General features: G+C 46.3%; 2 protein-coding genes across 3 annotated transcripts in view; both read left to right on the plus strand.

Annotated features, from left to right (window-relative positions):
- Positions 1 to 201: 201 nt before the first annotated feature.
- On the plus strand, positions 202 to 13,882 carry LOC106596398 (protein lifeguard 1). 2 transcript variants are annotated; one of them, XM_082959595.1, is made up of 7 exons: positions 202 to 424; positions 6,718 to 7,206; positions 7,429 to 7,544; positions 7,794 to 7,994; positions 8,281 to 8,409; positions 11,962 to 12,105; positions 12,526 to 13,882. In XM_082959595.1, exons 2-7 carry the CDS (start codon positions 6,774 to 6,776, stop codon positions 12,673 to 12,675), a joined length of 1,173 nt encoding a protein of 390 aa, XP_082815721.1. In that variant the 5' UTR covers positions 202 to 424; positions 6,718 to 6,773; the 3' UTR covers positions 12,676 to 13,882. The 2 variants fall into 2 exon arrangements, with proteins under 2 accessions (XP_082815721.1, XP_082815722.1); XM_082959596.1 differs by lacking the exon at positions 202 to 424 and adding an exon at positions 461 to 2,354.
- A 54-nt stretch (positions 13,883 to 13,936) lies between these two features.
- The window catches only part of LOC106598616 (uncharacterized), a 65,053-nt gene continuing 61,117 nt past the window's right edge, over positions 13,937 to 17,872 (plus strand). The window contains exons 1-2 of the mRNA XM_082959597.1: positions 13,937 to 14,536; positions 15,398 to 15,598. Coding sequence (XP_082815723.1) covers positions 14,371 to 14,536; positions 15,398 to 15,598 — 367 coding nt within the window. The 5' untranslated portion in view covers positions 13,937 to 14,370. The remainder of the gene's footprint in view (positions 14,537 to 15,397; positions 15,599 to 17,872) is intronic.

Genomic DNA, 17,872 nt, shown 5'->3' on the forward strand with positions numbered 1-17,872 from the left:
CCATTTCAATAGAAAACAATCACAGTAAGGTACTTAATTGTTACGCATAAATGTATTGGCCCTTTAACGATCAAGTTATAATATTTACTCATTATTGGCCCTTTGTTGACATATGTGCGAGCCCTGCTGCCGCCAGATGGCGCTATTATCCCTCACGTCTTTTGTAATTGTCACGTAAGGAATAATCGCGCCATCTGGCGGCAGCAGGGCCACAGTTCATTCGAGAAATGACGTGTCTCAGGGGCGCGCATGACCTCTTGGACTGAAACATGTAACACAGGACTTAGCGGAACAAATATCGCCTACCGAAAAGGAAAGTAATTTTCTTCTTTCCTTTTTAGCTTCACACGACTGAATTTAAAACTGGGAGCAACTTGGAAAACGCTTACGGAAAACTTTCAAACTTCATCCACGGAGAATACCGGTAATGTGAGACTGTTGTTTGTTACAGTGGTATTTTTTTTTAGATATTTTGTACAGCCTGTTATAGTTTTCCACTTGTACAAAACAACAACGGTTGTCTGTGGCGCAGTAATAGTTCTCCACAACCGTAGTTTAGTCGACTAAACTAATCCTAGATCTGAGCTCATGAATCTTGTAACAGTGAAATCTTGCCAGTGAAAGTTATTATTGGTAGAAGGGTAAAATTGCGGCCCGCAATTTTGGCCGTTCCTGCATCTGCACCTCTTTCTTAATATGATATACAAAAGTATGTGGACACCTCTTCAAATTAGTGGATTCGGCTATTTCAGTCACATTTCTGACAGGTGTATACAATCAAGCACACAGCCATGCAATCTTCATAGACAAACATTGGCAGCAGATTTTGTTTTTTAATTTAACTAGGCAAGTCAGTTAAGAACAAATTCTAATTTACAATGACGGCCTACCGGGGAACAGTGGGTTAACTGCCTTGTTCAGGAGAAGAACGACAGATTTTTACCTTGTCAGCAAACATTCGGTTACTGGCCCATCGCTCAAAACACTAGGCTACCTACCACCCCCATAGAATGGCCTTACTGAAGAGCTCAGTGACTTTCAACATGGCACTGTCATAGGATGCCACCTTTCCAACAAGTCAGTTAATCAAATTTCTGCCCTGGTCAACTGTAACTGTTATTGTGAAGTGGAAACGTCTAGGAGCAACATTGGCTCAGCTGCAAAGTGGTAGGACATAAAACCCCACAGAACGGGACTGCCAAATGCTGAAGCTCAGTGTGTAAAAATCTCTGTCCTCGTTTGCAACACTCACTACCGAGTTCCAAACTGCCTCTGGAAACAACATTAGCACAAGAACTGTTCGTCGGGAGTTTCATGGAATAGGTTTTCATGGCCAAGCAGCCGCACACGAGCCTAAAATCACCATGCGCAATGCCAAGCGTCCCCTGGAGTGGTGTAAAGGTCGCCACCATTGGACTCTGGAGCAGTGGAAACGTGTTCTCTGGAGCGATGAATCACGCTTCACCATCTGGCAGTCCATCGGACGAATCTGGGTTTGGTGGATGCCAGGAGAATGCTACCTGCCTGAATGCATAGTGCCAACTGTAAAGTTTGGTGGAGGAGGAATAATGGTCTAGGTCTGTTTTTCATGGTTCGGGCTAGGCTCCTTAGTTACAGTGAAGGGAAATCTTAACGCTACAGCACACAATGACATTCTAGACAATTCTGTGTGGCAACTTTGTGGCAACAGTTTGGGGAAGGCCTTTTCCTGTTTCAGCATGACAATGCCCACGTGCATAAAAGTAAGGTCCATACAAAAATGGTTTGTCGATTTGTTGTGGAAGAACTTGACAGGCCTGCAGAGCCCTCACCTCAACCCCATCGAACACCTTTAGGATGAATTGGAACGCCAACTGTGAGCCAGGCCTAATCGCCCAACATCACTAATGCTCATGTGGCTGAATGGAAGCAAAACCCTGCAGCAGTGTTCCAACATCTAGTGGAAAGCCTTCCCAGAAGAGTGGAGGCTATTATAACAGCAATGGGGGACCAACTCCATATTAATGCCCATGATTTTGGAATGAGATGTCAGACGAGCAGGTGTCCACATACTTTTGGTCATGTAGTGTAGTTCCAATGGTAACCTTTTTTTAAAGCTAGGACTCCGGTACAGTAGGTGGCGGTAACGCACCATAACGTTGGATGCCAAACGTTGATAAACCCCACAGAAGAGGCGGGGGCGACAACGCTGGTAGCTAGCTAGCTAGGACAACGGTAGTCAGTGTCCTTCGCCCCCGCCTGACCGGGACTGTTTTCCCGCAGTGCGGTTAACAACGGCGAGGGCAGGCGTTAGCGAAGCCGAAGGACACCGGGTTTCAGCTAGCTAGGACTCCGGTACACATCAGGCGGGATAGGTAGCTAGCTAACGATAGCTAGGTCTCTGGTACACAGCAGGCCGGGGCGACACCGGTAGCTAGTAATGATACCGGAGCTCCGAGCCATGCGTGAAGATCTGACCGGTTCAAACAGTGTTTTGCAAAATGAGAGATCCCACTGATTTGGCCGTTGTCTCGGCGCATTCTTCTCCTATTCCAAGCTGCTTTCAAACACTGACCTGGACACAGCACTTCCAAATGTAGTTAGGATTTTGTCCAAGAAGTTTCACCTGACTGGTAGTTTAGCAGGTAGAGTATGGACCATTCAGGGACGTGAGGCATCAGGTCGAAACCCGTTGAAGGAAAAAAATTTAAACCACACTTTCTGCTCAGTTCAAATAATTTGTTTTATTTATTATAATATAATCTTCTGTCTTCAGCATCCTAAATAATGCCACAGATTCTGTTTTGTTTTTAAAATGTATTTTGAAGGCAAAAAGGGGAAGTAGGATTTACTGCTACACCACCGAGTTCTGATGAAAACAGTGGAGAAAAAACAACTGATAATCACACCGCTATTTATTTCTGAACAGCAGAAGTTACTGATGTGCATTGTGAACAGATAATGAAGCTCCCAGTAATTGACCCTTTTTCGGCACAATTTGGTGAAAGCGGCGAAGCGTTCAGAAAGCCTCGATTACCCAGCTAACTAGGATAACGTTACACAGATGGAACCAGGGTTGCCAGATCTAGCTCAGATGTAGAGCCCAATGATCCCTGAAACCTATACAAAATGCCTGAACTAGCCCCCCAAAAAATGTTGCAGCAAGAGAGGAGTTGCCACATTTATCCAATAAATCCTTTTCCTATAAAGTTATTAAGCAAATTAAGGAATATAATTTTAACTGACATAGGCTGAGAAGCAAAATATGGTTTTCCATCAAAATAATAATTATTGCGAGTTTAAGAATATGTCACGATAGAAGATAAATTGCCCCTATTAAACTCTCCAGAACATTTTCATCAATGGATGTCAGTTTAACTTGTTTAGACTGCTATGCTTAAGCAATAAGGCACGATGAGGTGTGGTATATGGGCTGTTCTTAGGACACAGCCCTTAGACGTGGTATATTGGCCATATACCACAAACCCCTGACGTGCCTTATTGCTATTGTAAACTGGTTACCAACAATTAGAACAGTAAAATGTTTTTGTCATTCCCATGGTACACATCTGATATACCATGGCTTTCAACCAATCAGCATTCAGGGCTCAAACCACCCAGTTAATAATTGTAAATATAAACTAGGTGGTTCGAGCCCTGAATTCTGATTGGCTGACAGCTGTGGTATATCAGACTGTATACCATGGGTATGACAAAACGTATTTTTACTGCTCTAATTACGTTGGTAACCAGTTTCTAATAGCAATAAGGCACCTCCGGGTTTTGAGGTATATGGCCCCTAGACCACGGCTAAGGGCTGTATCCAGGAACTCCGCGTTGCGTCATGCATAAGAACAGCCCTTAGCCGTGGTATATTGGCCTTATATCATAAAACCCGGAGGTGCCTTATTTTTTTAATATATCCCGTTTGCGCATGTAGATAACTATATAGATAAATCCAACAGGAGAGTGTGAGTGATGAATATTGAACAGAGGATCTCAGTCTCTGTGCTAGAAACACTTGGATTATCTTCTACAAATGAATGTTAGGAAATGTTCTGGTCATTGTGCAGTTATTATGTGCCAGATGTTAAGACTACTAACTGTTATAAACGGCCTATTTTTGGAACGCCCCGAATTGCAGGCCGCAATCACACACTGTTGGACAATTGTTGTGAACAGTAGTTAAGAGCGGGACGGGGAGGGATACTTTAAAGTTGGACCACTGCCCCCTCGTTTCCCGTAACCATAGTTCATTTTTAGTCACTGATCAACAGTCACAGTTTATTTTGGGTTATATTATTTTGAGCTCTTACATTGTAATGAATAGCACACTGCTGTTTGCTTATCATTGTTCTAATCTAGATAGTTTGCTGAATCATGCTCCCTCTCTCCCTCGTGATGTACAGTTAATACAGGGTGGATAGAGTATTCCCTCCCTCCCTCCCTCCCTCGTGATGCACAGTTAATACAGGGTGGATAGAGTATTCCCTCCCTCCCTCCCTCGTGATGCACAGTTAATACAGGGTGGATAGAGTATTCCCTCCCTCCCTCCCTCCCTCCCTTGTGATGCACAGTTAATACAGGGTGGATAGAGTATTCCCTCCCTCCCTCCCTCGTGATGCACAGTTAATACAGGGTGGATAGAGTATTCCCTCCCTCCCTCTCTCGTGATGCACAGTTAATACAGGGTGGATAGAGTATTCCCTCCCTCCCTCCCTCCCTCGTGATGCACAGTTAATACAGGGTGGATAGAGTATTCCCTCCCTCCCTCCCTCCCTCCCTCCCTCGTGATGCACAGTTAATACAGGGTGGATAGAGTATTCCCTCCCTCCCTCCCTCCCTCGTGATGCACAGTTAATACAGGGTGGATAGAGTATTCCCTCCCTCCCTCCCTCCCTCGTGATGCACAGTTAATACAGGGTGGATAGAGTATTCCCTCCCTCCCTCCCTCCCTCGTGATGCACAGTTAATACAGGGTGGATAGAGTATTCCCTCCCTCCCTCCCTCGTGATGCACAGTTAATACAGGGTGGATAGAGTATTCCCTCCCTCCCTCCCTCGTGATGCACAGTTAATACAGGGTGGATAGAGTATTCCCTCCCTCCCTCCCTCGTGATGCACAGTTAATACAGGGTGGATAGAGTATTCCCTCCCTCCCTCCCTCGTGATGCACAGTTAATACAGGGTGGATAGAGTATTCCCTCCCTCCCTCCCTCCCTCGTGATGCACAGTTAATACAGGGTGGATAGAGTATTCCCTCCCTCCCTCGTGATGCACAGTTAATACAGGGTGGATAGAGTATTCCCTCCCTCCCTCCCTCCCTCCCTCCCTCCCTCCCTCCCTCCCTCCCTCCCTCCCTCCCTCCCTCCCTCCCTCCCTCCCTCCCTCCCTCCCTCCCTCGTGATGCACAGTTAATACAGGGTGGATAGAGTATTCCCTCCTCCAGTATCTGTGCATTACAGATGCCTCTAAACTGATTCAAACTCCCATTAGACAGCTCTACAAGCGAGCTTACCAAATAGGGAGTTTCGCTCAGCAGCTATGTTCATTTCCTCCCGTTACGGCCTGTATGTACTTCCAAAAAAGGTCTAAATAAAAATACAAGCAACCAAAAAAAGGTCATTTTCAGCACCTCCAATGTATTGAGATGTTGTATACTTTCTGTTTGTGGCAGTATGAGTGCCGAATATGCATTTGTTTCCCTTTGCTTGTACATTTTTATTTATACCTTTTTTGGAAGTACATACCGGCCATAACGGGAGTAAATTAAGATATTTGGTGAGTAAGGAACATATTTTGACATAACGCTTGCAGAACTGTCTAATGGGAGTTTGAATATGAGCTTCCTGGGCGTTAGAGAGGAGAACCATCCTACTCATTGTCGACATCTCTAATACACAGATACTGGGGCAGCTATCCCCTAGGGATACCCGGACATCTCTAATACACAGATACTGGGGCAGCTATCCCCTAGGGATACCCGGACATCTCTAATACACAGATACTGGGGCAGCTATCCCCTAGGGATACCCGGACATCTCTAATACACAGATACTGGGGCTGCTATCCCCTAGGGATACCCGGACATCTCTAATACACAGATACTGGGGCTGCTATCCCCCAGGGATACCCGGACATCTCTTATACACAGATACTGGGGCTGCTATCCCCTAGGGATACCCGGACATCTCTAATACACAGATACTGGGGCTGCTATCCCCCAGGGATACCCGGACATCTCTTATACACAGATACTGGGGCTGCTATCCCCTAGGGATACCCGGACATCTCTAATACACAGATACTGGGGCAGCTATCCCCTAGGGATACCCGGACATCTCTAATACACAGATACTGGGGCAGCTATCCCCTAGGGATACCCGGACATCTCTAATACACAGATACTGGGGCAGCTATCCCCTAGGGATACCCGGACATCTCTAATACACAGATACTGGGGCAGCTATCCCCTAGGGATACCCGGATGGACTTTGATCTCCTTAAACCCCTTTTTAGATGACATTATGTACTCTTAAAACCTTTACCATCCTAACCTACTAAGATACCTACTAGGATCCTAACCACCCATCTGACTAGGTGAAAAATTGATGTGCCCTTGAGCAAGGCACTTATCCCTAATTGCTCCTGTAAGCTGCTCTGGATAAGAGCTTCTGCTAAATGACTAAAATGTCAAAAGTAACTTTTGTCATTCGTCATCATGTGTCTCTGTCTCTAGTGCCCTGTTTCTACAGTCCAGACAAGATCAACACTTCTTGAACCCCTCTCCTAGTGATGTCCCAACCTGACAGGAATATCTATTCTTCATTGGAGGGGGGCGTCCAGCCCCCAAATGTAGGCTTTGGGCAGCCAAGCCCACCAGGATATGGGATGACCTTACCAAACACGCAGGGAATGCCGAACCCATTTGGGGGGCCAGGGCCTGCTCCAGGGGGGATGCCCTTCCCCACGCCTGGTGCATTTGGTCAGCCCATGTACTCCCAGGGTCACGGGAACCCAGGATATGGGATGACCTTACCCAACACGCAGGGAATGCCAAACTCATTTGGGGGGCCAGGGCCTGCTCCAGTGGGGATGCCCTTCCCCACGCCTGGGGCATTTGGTCAGCCCATGTACTCCCAGGGTCAGGGGAAACCAGGATATGGCACTGCACCTTATGCTCCCATGCCTGGGGCCTACGGTCAGGGCTTTGACAACCCAAATCATGGTGAGTACTTCAAGTGTTAAAGGGATAGTTCACTCAAACTATCTTTGAGTATTTTGTTCATTAGTCCACAAAATGATGCATGACAGCAGTGAAGTTTTCAAGATGGAGCACTTTCAGTAGGGAGCAAAAACGATGTGTGTTATCATTCATTGATAGATAGAAAGGGGCATTGGAAGTGTTTGTGGTCTGATGTGCATTGCATTGAGTCTGTCTTTTCTCCAGACCCAAACACTGATTACCACAGCGATGATCAACCCCCAGGCTTCAGTGACAATAGTTCCTTCTCTCTTGGCTCTGGACTGGACGACAAGACCATAAGACGAGCCTTCATCCGGAAAGTAAGGGACAACCAGGATGACAAGAGGCTCCAAATCAGGACCTCAAGCAAACTTGAACTAAAGAAAAAATATGAACTTAAGATAAAATGGTTGTACATGCATCTGTATAGCCATCATAATAATCAAACAAAATGGCTTCAGAACATTTTTAAAGAGCAATCCTCAGAGTCTACATTTCATCTGTAGTTGGACTTGTAGTACAGTATGTGTCCTGTATCTAATAGTCTCTGTCTCCTTGTCCACCTACAGGTCTTCATGGTGTTGACCGTCCAGCTGATGGTAACATTCTTCTTTGTGGCTCTCTTCACCTTTGTGGAGGAAATCAAAGTGTTCGTCAGGGCCAACACATGGACCTACTGGGCGTCCTATGGCGTCTTCTTCGTCTCTCTCATCACCATCAGCTGCTGTGGAGAGTTTCGCCGCAAACATCCATGGAACCTGATTGCACTAGTAAGTTAATAAGACCTGTCTCATTTAAATGGCCATTATTACCATTATAATTCTATACTTTATGGGCCTGTTTTCCAAACTCAGATGAAGCCTTTACCTGGACTAAAAAGCACACTCAATGAACAATAGTATTCCTAGCTATTCTTTATGGGCCGGTTCTGTACATTTATCTAATTGAAGAAGAAAAATGTCTTATTCACTAAGTTTGTGTTGATATGTGCACTTGTACATAAAGTATTGTTGAAGATGTAAAAGAGGTTGATTGACTCTCCTCTGGTGTTTCCAGTCCATCCTGACCCTGGCTATGTCCTACATGGTGGGGATGATAGCTAGTTTCTACGACACTGATTCAGTCATCATGGCCGTGGGCATCACTGCTGTTGTCTGCTTCACCGTGGTTATCTTCTCTCTCCAGGTCTGTATCTATCTATCTCTCTATCTCTCTATCCACAGTTCAACATGTCATAGGGTTATCAGGGATGGGGTGTATTCCAGTCAATGCCAGAATTAAAGGTAGACTCAGTGAAATGACATTGCCATGAGCGAGATGCAAGACTTCGCTCACACACAGTATCTGTGCATGGGTTCACTTCACGCTGTTAGAGCGTGGTAGGTACGGGACCAAAACAGAGGGGGAGCTGAGCCTCACGCTTCAATGCTCTTAGTTGGGGAAATTGATGAACTTTGCTGTTTACTTTGTGCACTTACGTCATATCGCTGAGTGTACCTTTAAACAGCATTCCTATGGAATCAAATTTAACAGGAATTGAACTGGAATTGACCCCGACCCTGCCATCATAGATACTGGCCCTGTTCAGTGATGGTACTGACCCTGCCCTGTTCAGTGATGGTACTGACCCTGCCCTGTTCAGTGATGGTACCGACCCTGCCATCATAGATACTGGCCCTGTTCAGTGATGGTACTGACCCTGCCCTGTTCAGTGATGGTACCGACCCTGCCCTGTTCAGTGATGGTACCGACCCTGCCCTGTTCAGTGATGGTACTGACCCTGCCCTGTTCAGTGATGGTACCGACCCTGCCCTGTTCAGTGATGGTACCGACCCTGCCCTGTTCAGTGATGGTACCGACCCTGCCCTGTTCAGTGATGGTACCGACCCTGCCCTGTTCACTGATGGTACTGACCCTGCCCTGTTCAGTGATGGTACTGACCCTGCCCTGTTCAGTGATGGTACCGACCCTGCCCTGTTCAGTGATGGTACCTGCCCTGTTCAGTGATGGTACCGACCCTGCCCTGTTCAGTGATGGTACTGACACTGCCCTGTTCAGTGATGGTACTGACCCTGCCCTGTTCAGTGATGGTACTGACCCTGCCCTGTTCAGTGATGGTACCGACCCTGCCCTGTTCAGTGATGGTACCGACCCTGCCCTGTTCACTGATGGTACTGACCCTGCCCTGTTCAGTGATGGTACTGACCCTGCCCTGTTCAGTGATGGTACTGACCCTGCCCTGTTCAGTGATGGTACTGACCCTGCCCTGTTCAGTGATGGTACCGACCCTGCCCTGTTCAGTGATGGTACCGACCCTGCCCTGTTCAGTGATGGTACCGACCCTGTTCAGTGATGGTACTGACCCTGCCCTGTTCAGTGATGGTACCGACCCTGCCATCATAGATACTGGCCCTGTTCAGTGATGGTACCGACCCTGCCCTGTTCAGTGATGGTACTGACCCTGCCCTGTTCAGTGATGGTACTGACCCTGCCCTGTTCAGTGATGGTACCTGCCCTGTTCAGTGATGGTACTGACCCTGCCCTGTTCAGTGATGGTACTGACCCTGCCCTGTTCAGTGATGGTACCGACCCTGTTCAGTGATGGTACTGACCCTGCCCTGTTCAGTGATGGTACCGACCCTGCCATCATAGATACTGGCCCTGTTCAGTGATGGTACCGACCCTGCCCTGTTCAGTGATGGTACTGACCCTGCCCTGTTCAGTGATGGTACCGACCCTGCCATCATAGATACTGGCCCTGTTCAGTGATGGTACCGACCCTGCCCTGTTCAGTGATGGTACTGACCCTGCCCTGTTCAGTGATGGTACTGACCCTGCCCTGTTCAGTGAGGCTAGTGATGGTACTGACGCAGCCCTGTTCAGTGATGGTACTGACCCTGCCCTGTTCAGTGATGGTACTGACCCTGCCCTGTTCAGTGATGGTACCGACCCTGCCCTGTTCAGTGATGGTACTGACCCTGCCCTGTTCAGTGATGGTACTGACCCTGCCCTGTTCAGTGATGGTACTGACCCTGCCCTGTTCAGTGATGGTACCGACCCTGCCCTGTTCAGTGATGGTACTGACCCTACCCTGTTCAGTGATGGTACCGACCCTGCCCTGTTCAGTGATGGTACCGACCCTGTCCTGTTCAGTGATGGTACCGACCCTGCCCTGTTCAGTGATGGTACCTGCCCTGCCCTGTTCAGTGATGGTACTGACCCTGCCCTGTTCAGTGATGGTACCGACCCTGCCCTGTTCAGTGATGGTACCGACCCTGCCCTGTTCAGTGATGGTACTGACCCTGCCCTGTTCAGTGATGGTACCGACCCTGCCCTGTTCAGTGATGGTACTGACCCTGCCCTGTTCAGTGATGGTACTGACCCTGCCCTGTTCAGTGATGGTACTGACCCTGCCCTGTTCAGTGATGGTACCGACCCTGCCCTGTTCAGTGATGGTACCGACCCTGCCCTGTTCAGTGATGGTACCGACCCTACCCTGTTCAGTGATGGTACCGACCCTACCCTGTTCAGTGATGGTACCGACCCTGCCCTGTTCAGTGATGGTACTGACCCTGCCCTGTTCAGTGATGGTACCTGCCCTGCCCTGTTCAGTGATGGTACCTGCCCTGCCCTGTTCAGTGATGGTACTGACCCTGCCCTGTTCAGTGATGGTACCTGCCCTGCCCTGTTCAGTGATGGTACTGACCCTGCCCTGTTCAGTGATGGTACCTGCCCTGTTCAGTGATGGTACCGACCCTGCCCTGTTCAGTGATGGTACCGACCCTGCCCTGTTCAGTGATGGTACTGACCCTGCCCTGTTCAGTGATGGTACCTGCCCTGTTCAGTGATGGTACTGACCCTGCCCTGTTCAGTGAGGCTAGTGATGGTACTGACCCTACCCTGTTCAGTGATGGTACTGACACAGCCCTGTTCAGTGAGGCTAGTGATGGTACCGACCCTACCCTGTTCAGTGAGGCTAGTGATGGTACCGACCCTACCCTGTTCAGTGAGGCTAGTGATGGTACTAACCCTACCCTGTTCAGTGAGGCTAGTGATGGTACTGACCCTACCCTGTTCAGTGAGGCTAGTGATGGTACCGACCCTACCCTGTTCAGTGAGGCTAGTGATGGTACCGACCCTACCCTGTTCAGTGAGGCTAGTGATGGTACTGACCCTGCCCTGTTCAGTGAGGCTAGTGATGGTCCCTACCCTACCCTGTTCAGTGAGGCTAGTGATGGTACCTACCCTACCCTGTTCAGTGAGGCTAGTGATGGTACCTACCCTACCCTGTTCAGTGAGGCTAGTGATGGTACTAACCCTACCCTGTTCAGTGAGGCTAGTGATGGTACTGACCCTACCCTGTTCAGTGAGGCTAGTGATGGTAATCACCCTACCCTGTTCAGTGAGGCTAGTGATGGTACTGACCCTACCCTGTTCAGTGAGGCTAGTGATGGTACTGACCCTACCCTGTTCAGTGAGGCTAGTGATGGTACCTACCCTACCCTGTTCAGTGAGGCTAGTGATGGTACCCACCCTACCCTGTTCAGTGAGGCTAGTGATGGTACTAACCCTACCCTGTTCAGTGAGGCTAGTGATGGTACCGACCCTACCCTGTTCAGTGAGGCTAGTGATATTATTATTGTTTGATAGTAAATGAGAGTCACGTCATTGGCTAATCACTAATATGTCCCTTTGACCTTTGGCATTCTTCCTGACCCGACCTCCGACCCCATACAGACCAAGTATGACTTCACTTCCTGTCATGGTGTGCTGTTGGTCTGTCTGATTGTCCTGGTCCTCTTCGGCTTCCTCTGCATCTTCATCCGCAACAAGATCCTGGAACTGGTCTACGCCTCGCTGGGCGCTCTACTCTTCACATGCGTAAGTCCTTGTCACAAATGCCACCCTATTTTCTTTACAGTGCACTACTTTTGACCATCGTAGTGCACTATTTAGGGAATGGTGCTATTAGGGATGCATACTAAAATCTCTTTCTTTGGTAATGATCTTGATTATCATCGGTGGTGTCTCTTTTCCTGTAGAAACGATACTGGTGGTGGTAGTAGGGCAACTATTTAAGTATTCATGCAAGTGTTTTGATTGATGGGCCCTGGCCAAAGTAATGCACTATATAGGGAACAGGGTGCCATTTTGTTCAGTCTTAGTCATTATTTTGCATGTGTTGTCAGACCAAATCGAGACCTTATCTCACAGCACATATCTTGCTAAATAGAATGAGTAGAATGCTAATTCTAATTGTGATAATAGAATGATCATTCTTTTGAATGTGATTGATTCCAGTTCTTGGCTGTGGACACTCAGCTGCTGCTTGGCAACAAGGAGAATGCCCTGAGTCCAGAGGACTATGTTTTTGCTGCTCTCTCCCTGTACACTGACATCATCAACATCTTCCTCTACATCCTGGCTATCGTTGGAAGAGCACGGAACTGAGAGCTTCCTCTAAAGGAACCATTTGAAGGATGAAGGAGTCTTTTTACAGGAGTTACTCATCTGTTCCCATATCTAGTACAACACCTGCTACACATTGTTTTATGTGCCTATGTCTCAGGTGAACACTGCTGTCGCCTGTCGTCCTAAATGTGGTTCCCTATGCGCTTTTAGAGCAGTGGTTCCCAAACTGTGGGGCGCGCCCCCTAGTGAACTCAGTCCGGCTTTGAACATACTGTTGAAAGTTGTAACAGTAGAATGCACAAGGTGACGTTTCTAAACGGGGTGGTGCATCATCACTTCCTCTTGTCAGTCATCGCAGAGCGTGTTTGGGAAACCCTGATTTAGCAGATGTTCTTATCCAGAGCCATGTATTTTTCTATTGTGTTAATATTTTTCTTTGCTAATTTTCGTACTTTTTTAACTCTGCATTGTTGGGAAAAGACTCGTAAATAAGCATTTCACGGTGAAGTCTACACCTGTTCTATTCGGCGCATGTTACAAAACATTTGATTTGACTTAGTTCATTTAACATGGGTAACTAAACAACCACATATCACAGTCATAGCCAGTAACTCTGCTTGACTCCCTCATGTTCATTGTGCTCAGTTTTTCTTTCTTTGTAAATTATTTCTCTTTTTTCTTCTAGGGGGCATCAGCTTAATATTGCCGAAAGAATATTGCTTCCATCAATGTAATTGTCTGCATCATTTCCAATCCCCCATTTATTTTTTGGGGTAAATATATATATCCATACATGCATGCATACATATACACATATATACATACACATACCTATATAGACATACATACTTTTTTTAAGAATATACCTTTATTATTATTCCCCGCAAACCCTACCACCGATCCCCCAATTGGAGTAAACTAATAAACACTTCGGCTTTTACCTTCAATTTATTGATCTTATACACATTTTACAGACAGTCTATTTTACAATAGTTATTTTTTGTTTGTTTTTAGTCCTTCCTCTATTTCTGATGTCCATCCAGTTTGATTTCTATTTGTAACTGTGCTATATCACAGTTACAAATCATTGTGCTCAGTTTTACCACAATCCACACTGGTTTAAATTGTGTAGTGTGAATCATTAATAATATTTGAATTCAATTTGTTTTGTGATATTTCTGATGTTTGTGAGTCTTTGCAGCTGTATTTGTTGATAGTTATTCAATTAAAACTGAATTGTAATCTCTCTTTTTATCAGTGCTGGCGATTACTGGATGCTGCTAAATCGTTTCTAATGGTGTATGAATCATGATTATACACTTTGATATGATTTTTTTCTAAGCCAAAAGCATGAATGTCAGTTTGTTAATTATATTTTTCAAGACATTTGTGCCTAGTTTTCAGCTTTTCAGTCTGGAGAGAAATGGTGTGAGAAATGATTTCCTCTGATGCAATGCAAATGTACAGCGTCAGAAAGGCTATAGTCATTCTGTTTAGACGTCATAAAGGAGATTCTATAATTATGTTCAATGTGTAATTATGACACACGACATAACGGTGTTAAAAGTTAAATCCAACGTGCTGGCACCCTATTATGATGCTATTTATAACCTATTTCATTTGAGGATTTGATTTATAAGACAGACGGAAAGGGTCTACAAACTTACGGGTTGTGCCTCAACTGTCTGAACGCCTGAAGTAGGCGCTTGGAGTCGGAGAAGTGTCTGGGTGGATATGGATACAGAGGGGGGCGGTGCGTCATTGCGCTTGGAGAATGAGAAACTGCGGCACGAGAATGACGACCTGAAAATAAGGCTTGGTTTGATGAAGGAAAACTTTGATCTGAAGTCCAAACTGCAAACCTCCGCTCTAACCAGCGATACTCTCAGGGAATCGACAGGTAACTGTTCAAGTATGTTTTACGCATCGCAATCTCCATCTATGTGGGTGACGGTAGTGCGCGTGCCGCTCTTTGCCACTAGAGGACGTCCAAGGACGTCAGTACGGTTCGAATTAATAAGCAGGGTTGGAGAAGCTAAACACATTTAATTGGATTTGGAATTTCACTATACGTCGTGAAATGAAATTGACTTAATCCCAACATCAGTACTGCCATGCAGGTCCTAGCAACATCCAGCTAAAATATTGGACGTATAATAATAATAAGGGTGGCAGATAGCCTGGTGGTTAAGAGCTTTAGGCCACTAACCGAAAAGATGCTGGTTCGAATCCCTGAGCCGACTAGATGAAACATCTGAGCAAGGCACTTAACTCTGTAAGGCACTCTGGATAAGAGCATCTGTTAAATGACTAACATTTAAATAATTTATTCAATTTATATAGCTCTATTCATTACATAAAGACATTTCGTAGTGATGTAAAGCAACAAAAATAAATTAAAAATTAAAAACAACATTAAGTTCATGAGTTGATCTAAGGTCAAGAAACTGAAGGTTGAGAACGTTCATGGTTCCATTGTTAAGACGTTGCCAGATCTTAAAACGTCTGGATAGATATTTTACCTATCGACTAACCAAATCATATGTTATAGCAATCTGTCAATCTGTCAGCATCAACCAATGGTTGCGTGCGACGTCTAAGCAACCCATGGCTTCAGTGAGGTCAGCAGAGGGAGGATGTAGTCAAAGGGGAGTGCATCTACATATAATTGCTTATTATTTTTTGCCTGGTTTCTTTTTGTCTCAATTTGTCACCCTTTTTGCATTTCGAATTGATTCTGATGTGAATTTCCTACCCAAAGGCAGGAACACAACTATTCAGTGGCAAGACATCGTGGATGAGGACAGATTCAAACATGAGCTGCATCAATCGTCCAAACATTCTCACAGAACGTCTTCCCCGGTTAACCTGGAGTCCTACACCAAGAGCTGCATGTACACAGACCCACGAGAACATGAAGAGACTGCAAGCTGTTCTTACATCATGTCTCACAAGGTGAAAGGTGTGTGAAATGGTCGTTTGCTCATTACAATGTTGTGACATGATCCTTACAGAAAAATGTTAGTCAGAAATTGAATCACCATTTTGTATCAACTGAGCTGATTATGACAATATTGTAATAGCAGAATAGAATAGAAAAATATGTATTCAAAACTATTGTGTAGGTCCCAAATTGCACCCTATTTCCTATATAGTGCATTGTTAGGTATGCGTAACTGGCTGTAAGGGAGTCATGCGCAGGAGAGCAGAATTTGGGTAGCAAACGGAGCCTTTTATTTAGGCGAACAAAAACACACTGCACAACGAACACTAAATATACTGCTAAAAAAAATAAAGGGAACACTAAAATAACACATCCTAGATCTGAATGAATGAAATAATCTTATTAAATACTTTTTTCTTTACATAGTTGAATGTGCTGACAACAAAATCACACAAAAATAATCAATGGAAATCCAATTTATCAACCCATGGAGGTCTGGATTTGGAGTCACACTCAAAATTAAAGTGGAAAACCACACTACAGGCTGATCCAATTTTGATGTAATGTCCTTAAAACAAGCCAAAATGAGGCTCAGTAGTGTGTGTGGCCTCCACGTGCCTGTATGATCTCCCTACAACGCCTGGGCATGCTCCTGATGAGGTGGATGATGGTCTCCTGAGGGATCTCCTCCAAGACCTGGACTAAAGCATCCGCCAACTCCTGGACAGTCTGTGGTGCAACGTGGCATTGGTGGATGGAGCGAGACATAATGTCCCAGATGTGCTCAATTGGATTCAGGTCTGGGGAACGGGCTGACCAGTCCATAGCATCAATGCCTTCCTCTTGCAGGAACTGCTGACACACTCCAGCCACATGAGGTCTAGCATTGTCTTGCATTAGGAGGAACCCAGGGCCAACCGCACCAGCATATGGTCTCACAAGGGGTCTGAGGATCTCATCTCGGTACCTAATGGCAGTCAGGCTACCTCTAGCGAGCACATGGAGGGCTGTGCGGCCCCCCAAAGAAATGCCACCCCACACCATGACTGACCCACCGCCAAACCGGTCATGCTGGAGGATGTTGCAGGCAGCAGAACGTTCTCCACGGCGTCTCCAGACTCTGTCACGTCTGTCACGTGCTCAGTGTGAACCTGCTTCATCTGTGAAGAGCACAAGGCGCCAGTGGCGAATTTGCCAATCTTGGTGTTCTCTGGCAAATGCCAAACGTCCTGCACGGTGTTGGGCTGTAAGCACAACCCCCACCTGTGGACGTCGGGCCCTCATACCACCCTCATGGAGTCTGTTTCTGACCGTTTGAGCAGAGACATGCACATTTGTGGCCTGCTGGAGGTCATTTTGCAGGGCTCTGGCAGTGCTCCTCCTGCTCCTCCTTGCACAAAGGCGGAGGTAGCGGTCCTGCTGCTGAGTTGTTGCCCTCCTACGGCCTCCTCCACGTCTCCTGATGTACTGGCCTGTCTCCTGGTATTGCCTCCATGCTCTGGACACTACGCTGACAGACACAGCAAACCTTCTTGCCACAGCTCGCATTGATGTGCCATCCTGGATGAGCTGCACTACCTGAGCCACTTGTGTGGGTTGTAGACTTCGTCTCATGCTACCACTAGAGTGAAAGCACCGCCAGCATTCAAAAGTGACCAAAACATCAGCCAGGAAGCATAAGAACTGAGAAGTGGTCTGTGGTCCCCACCTGCAGAACCACTCCTTTATTGGGGGTGTCTTGCTAATTGCCTATAATTTCCACCTGTTGTCTATTCCATTTGCACAACAGCATGTGAAATTTATTGTCAATCAGTGTTGCTTCCAAAGTGGGCAGTTTGGTTTCACAGAAGTGTGATTGACTTGGAGTTACATTGTGTTGTTTAAGTGTTCCCTTTATTTTTTTGAGCAGTGTACAATACGGGTTGACATAACCCAGCGCAACCAGTCTAACGTGCGCTTACACGAAACAATAAACAATCCCACACAAAGACATGGGGGGGAACAGAGGGTTAAATACACAACAAGTAAATGAGGGAATTGAAACCAGGTGTGAGGAAAACAAGACAAAACATGTGGAAAATGAAAGTGGATCGATGATGGCTAGAAGACCGCCGAGCGCCGCCCAAACAAGGAGAGGACCTGACTTCGACTGAAGTCATGACATGCATAACTTTTGAGTAGGGCCTATAGGGCTCTGGTCAATAGTAGTGCACAATATACAGTGAGGGAAAAAAGTATTTGATCCCCTGCTGATTTTGTACGTTTGCCCACTGACAAAGAAATGATCAGTCT

The sequence above is a fragment of the Salmo salar genome, chromosome 02 (genome assembly GCF_965601325.2).
Source record: "Salmo salar chromosome 02, fSalSal1, whole genome shotgun sequence".
Taxonomy (NCBI): Eukaryota; Metazoa; Chordata; class Actinopteri; order Salmoniformes; family Salmonidae; genus Salmo; species Salmo salar.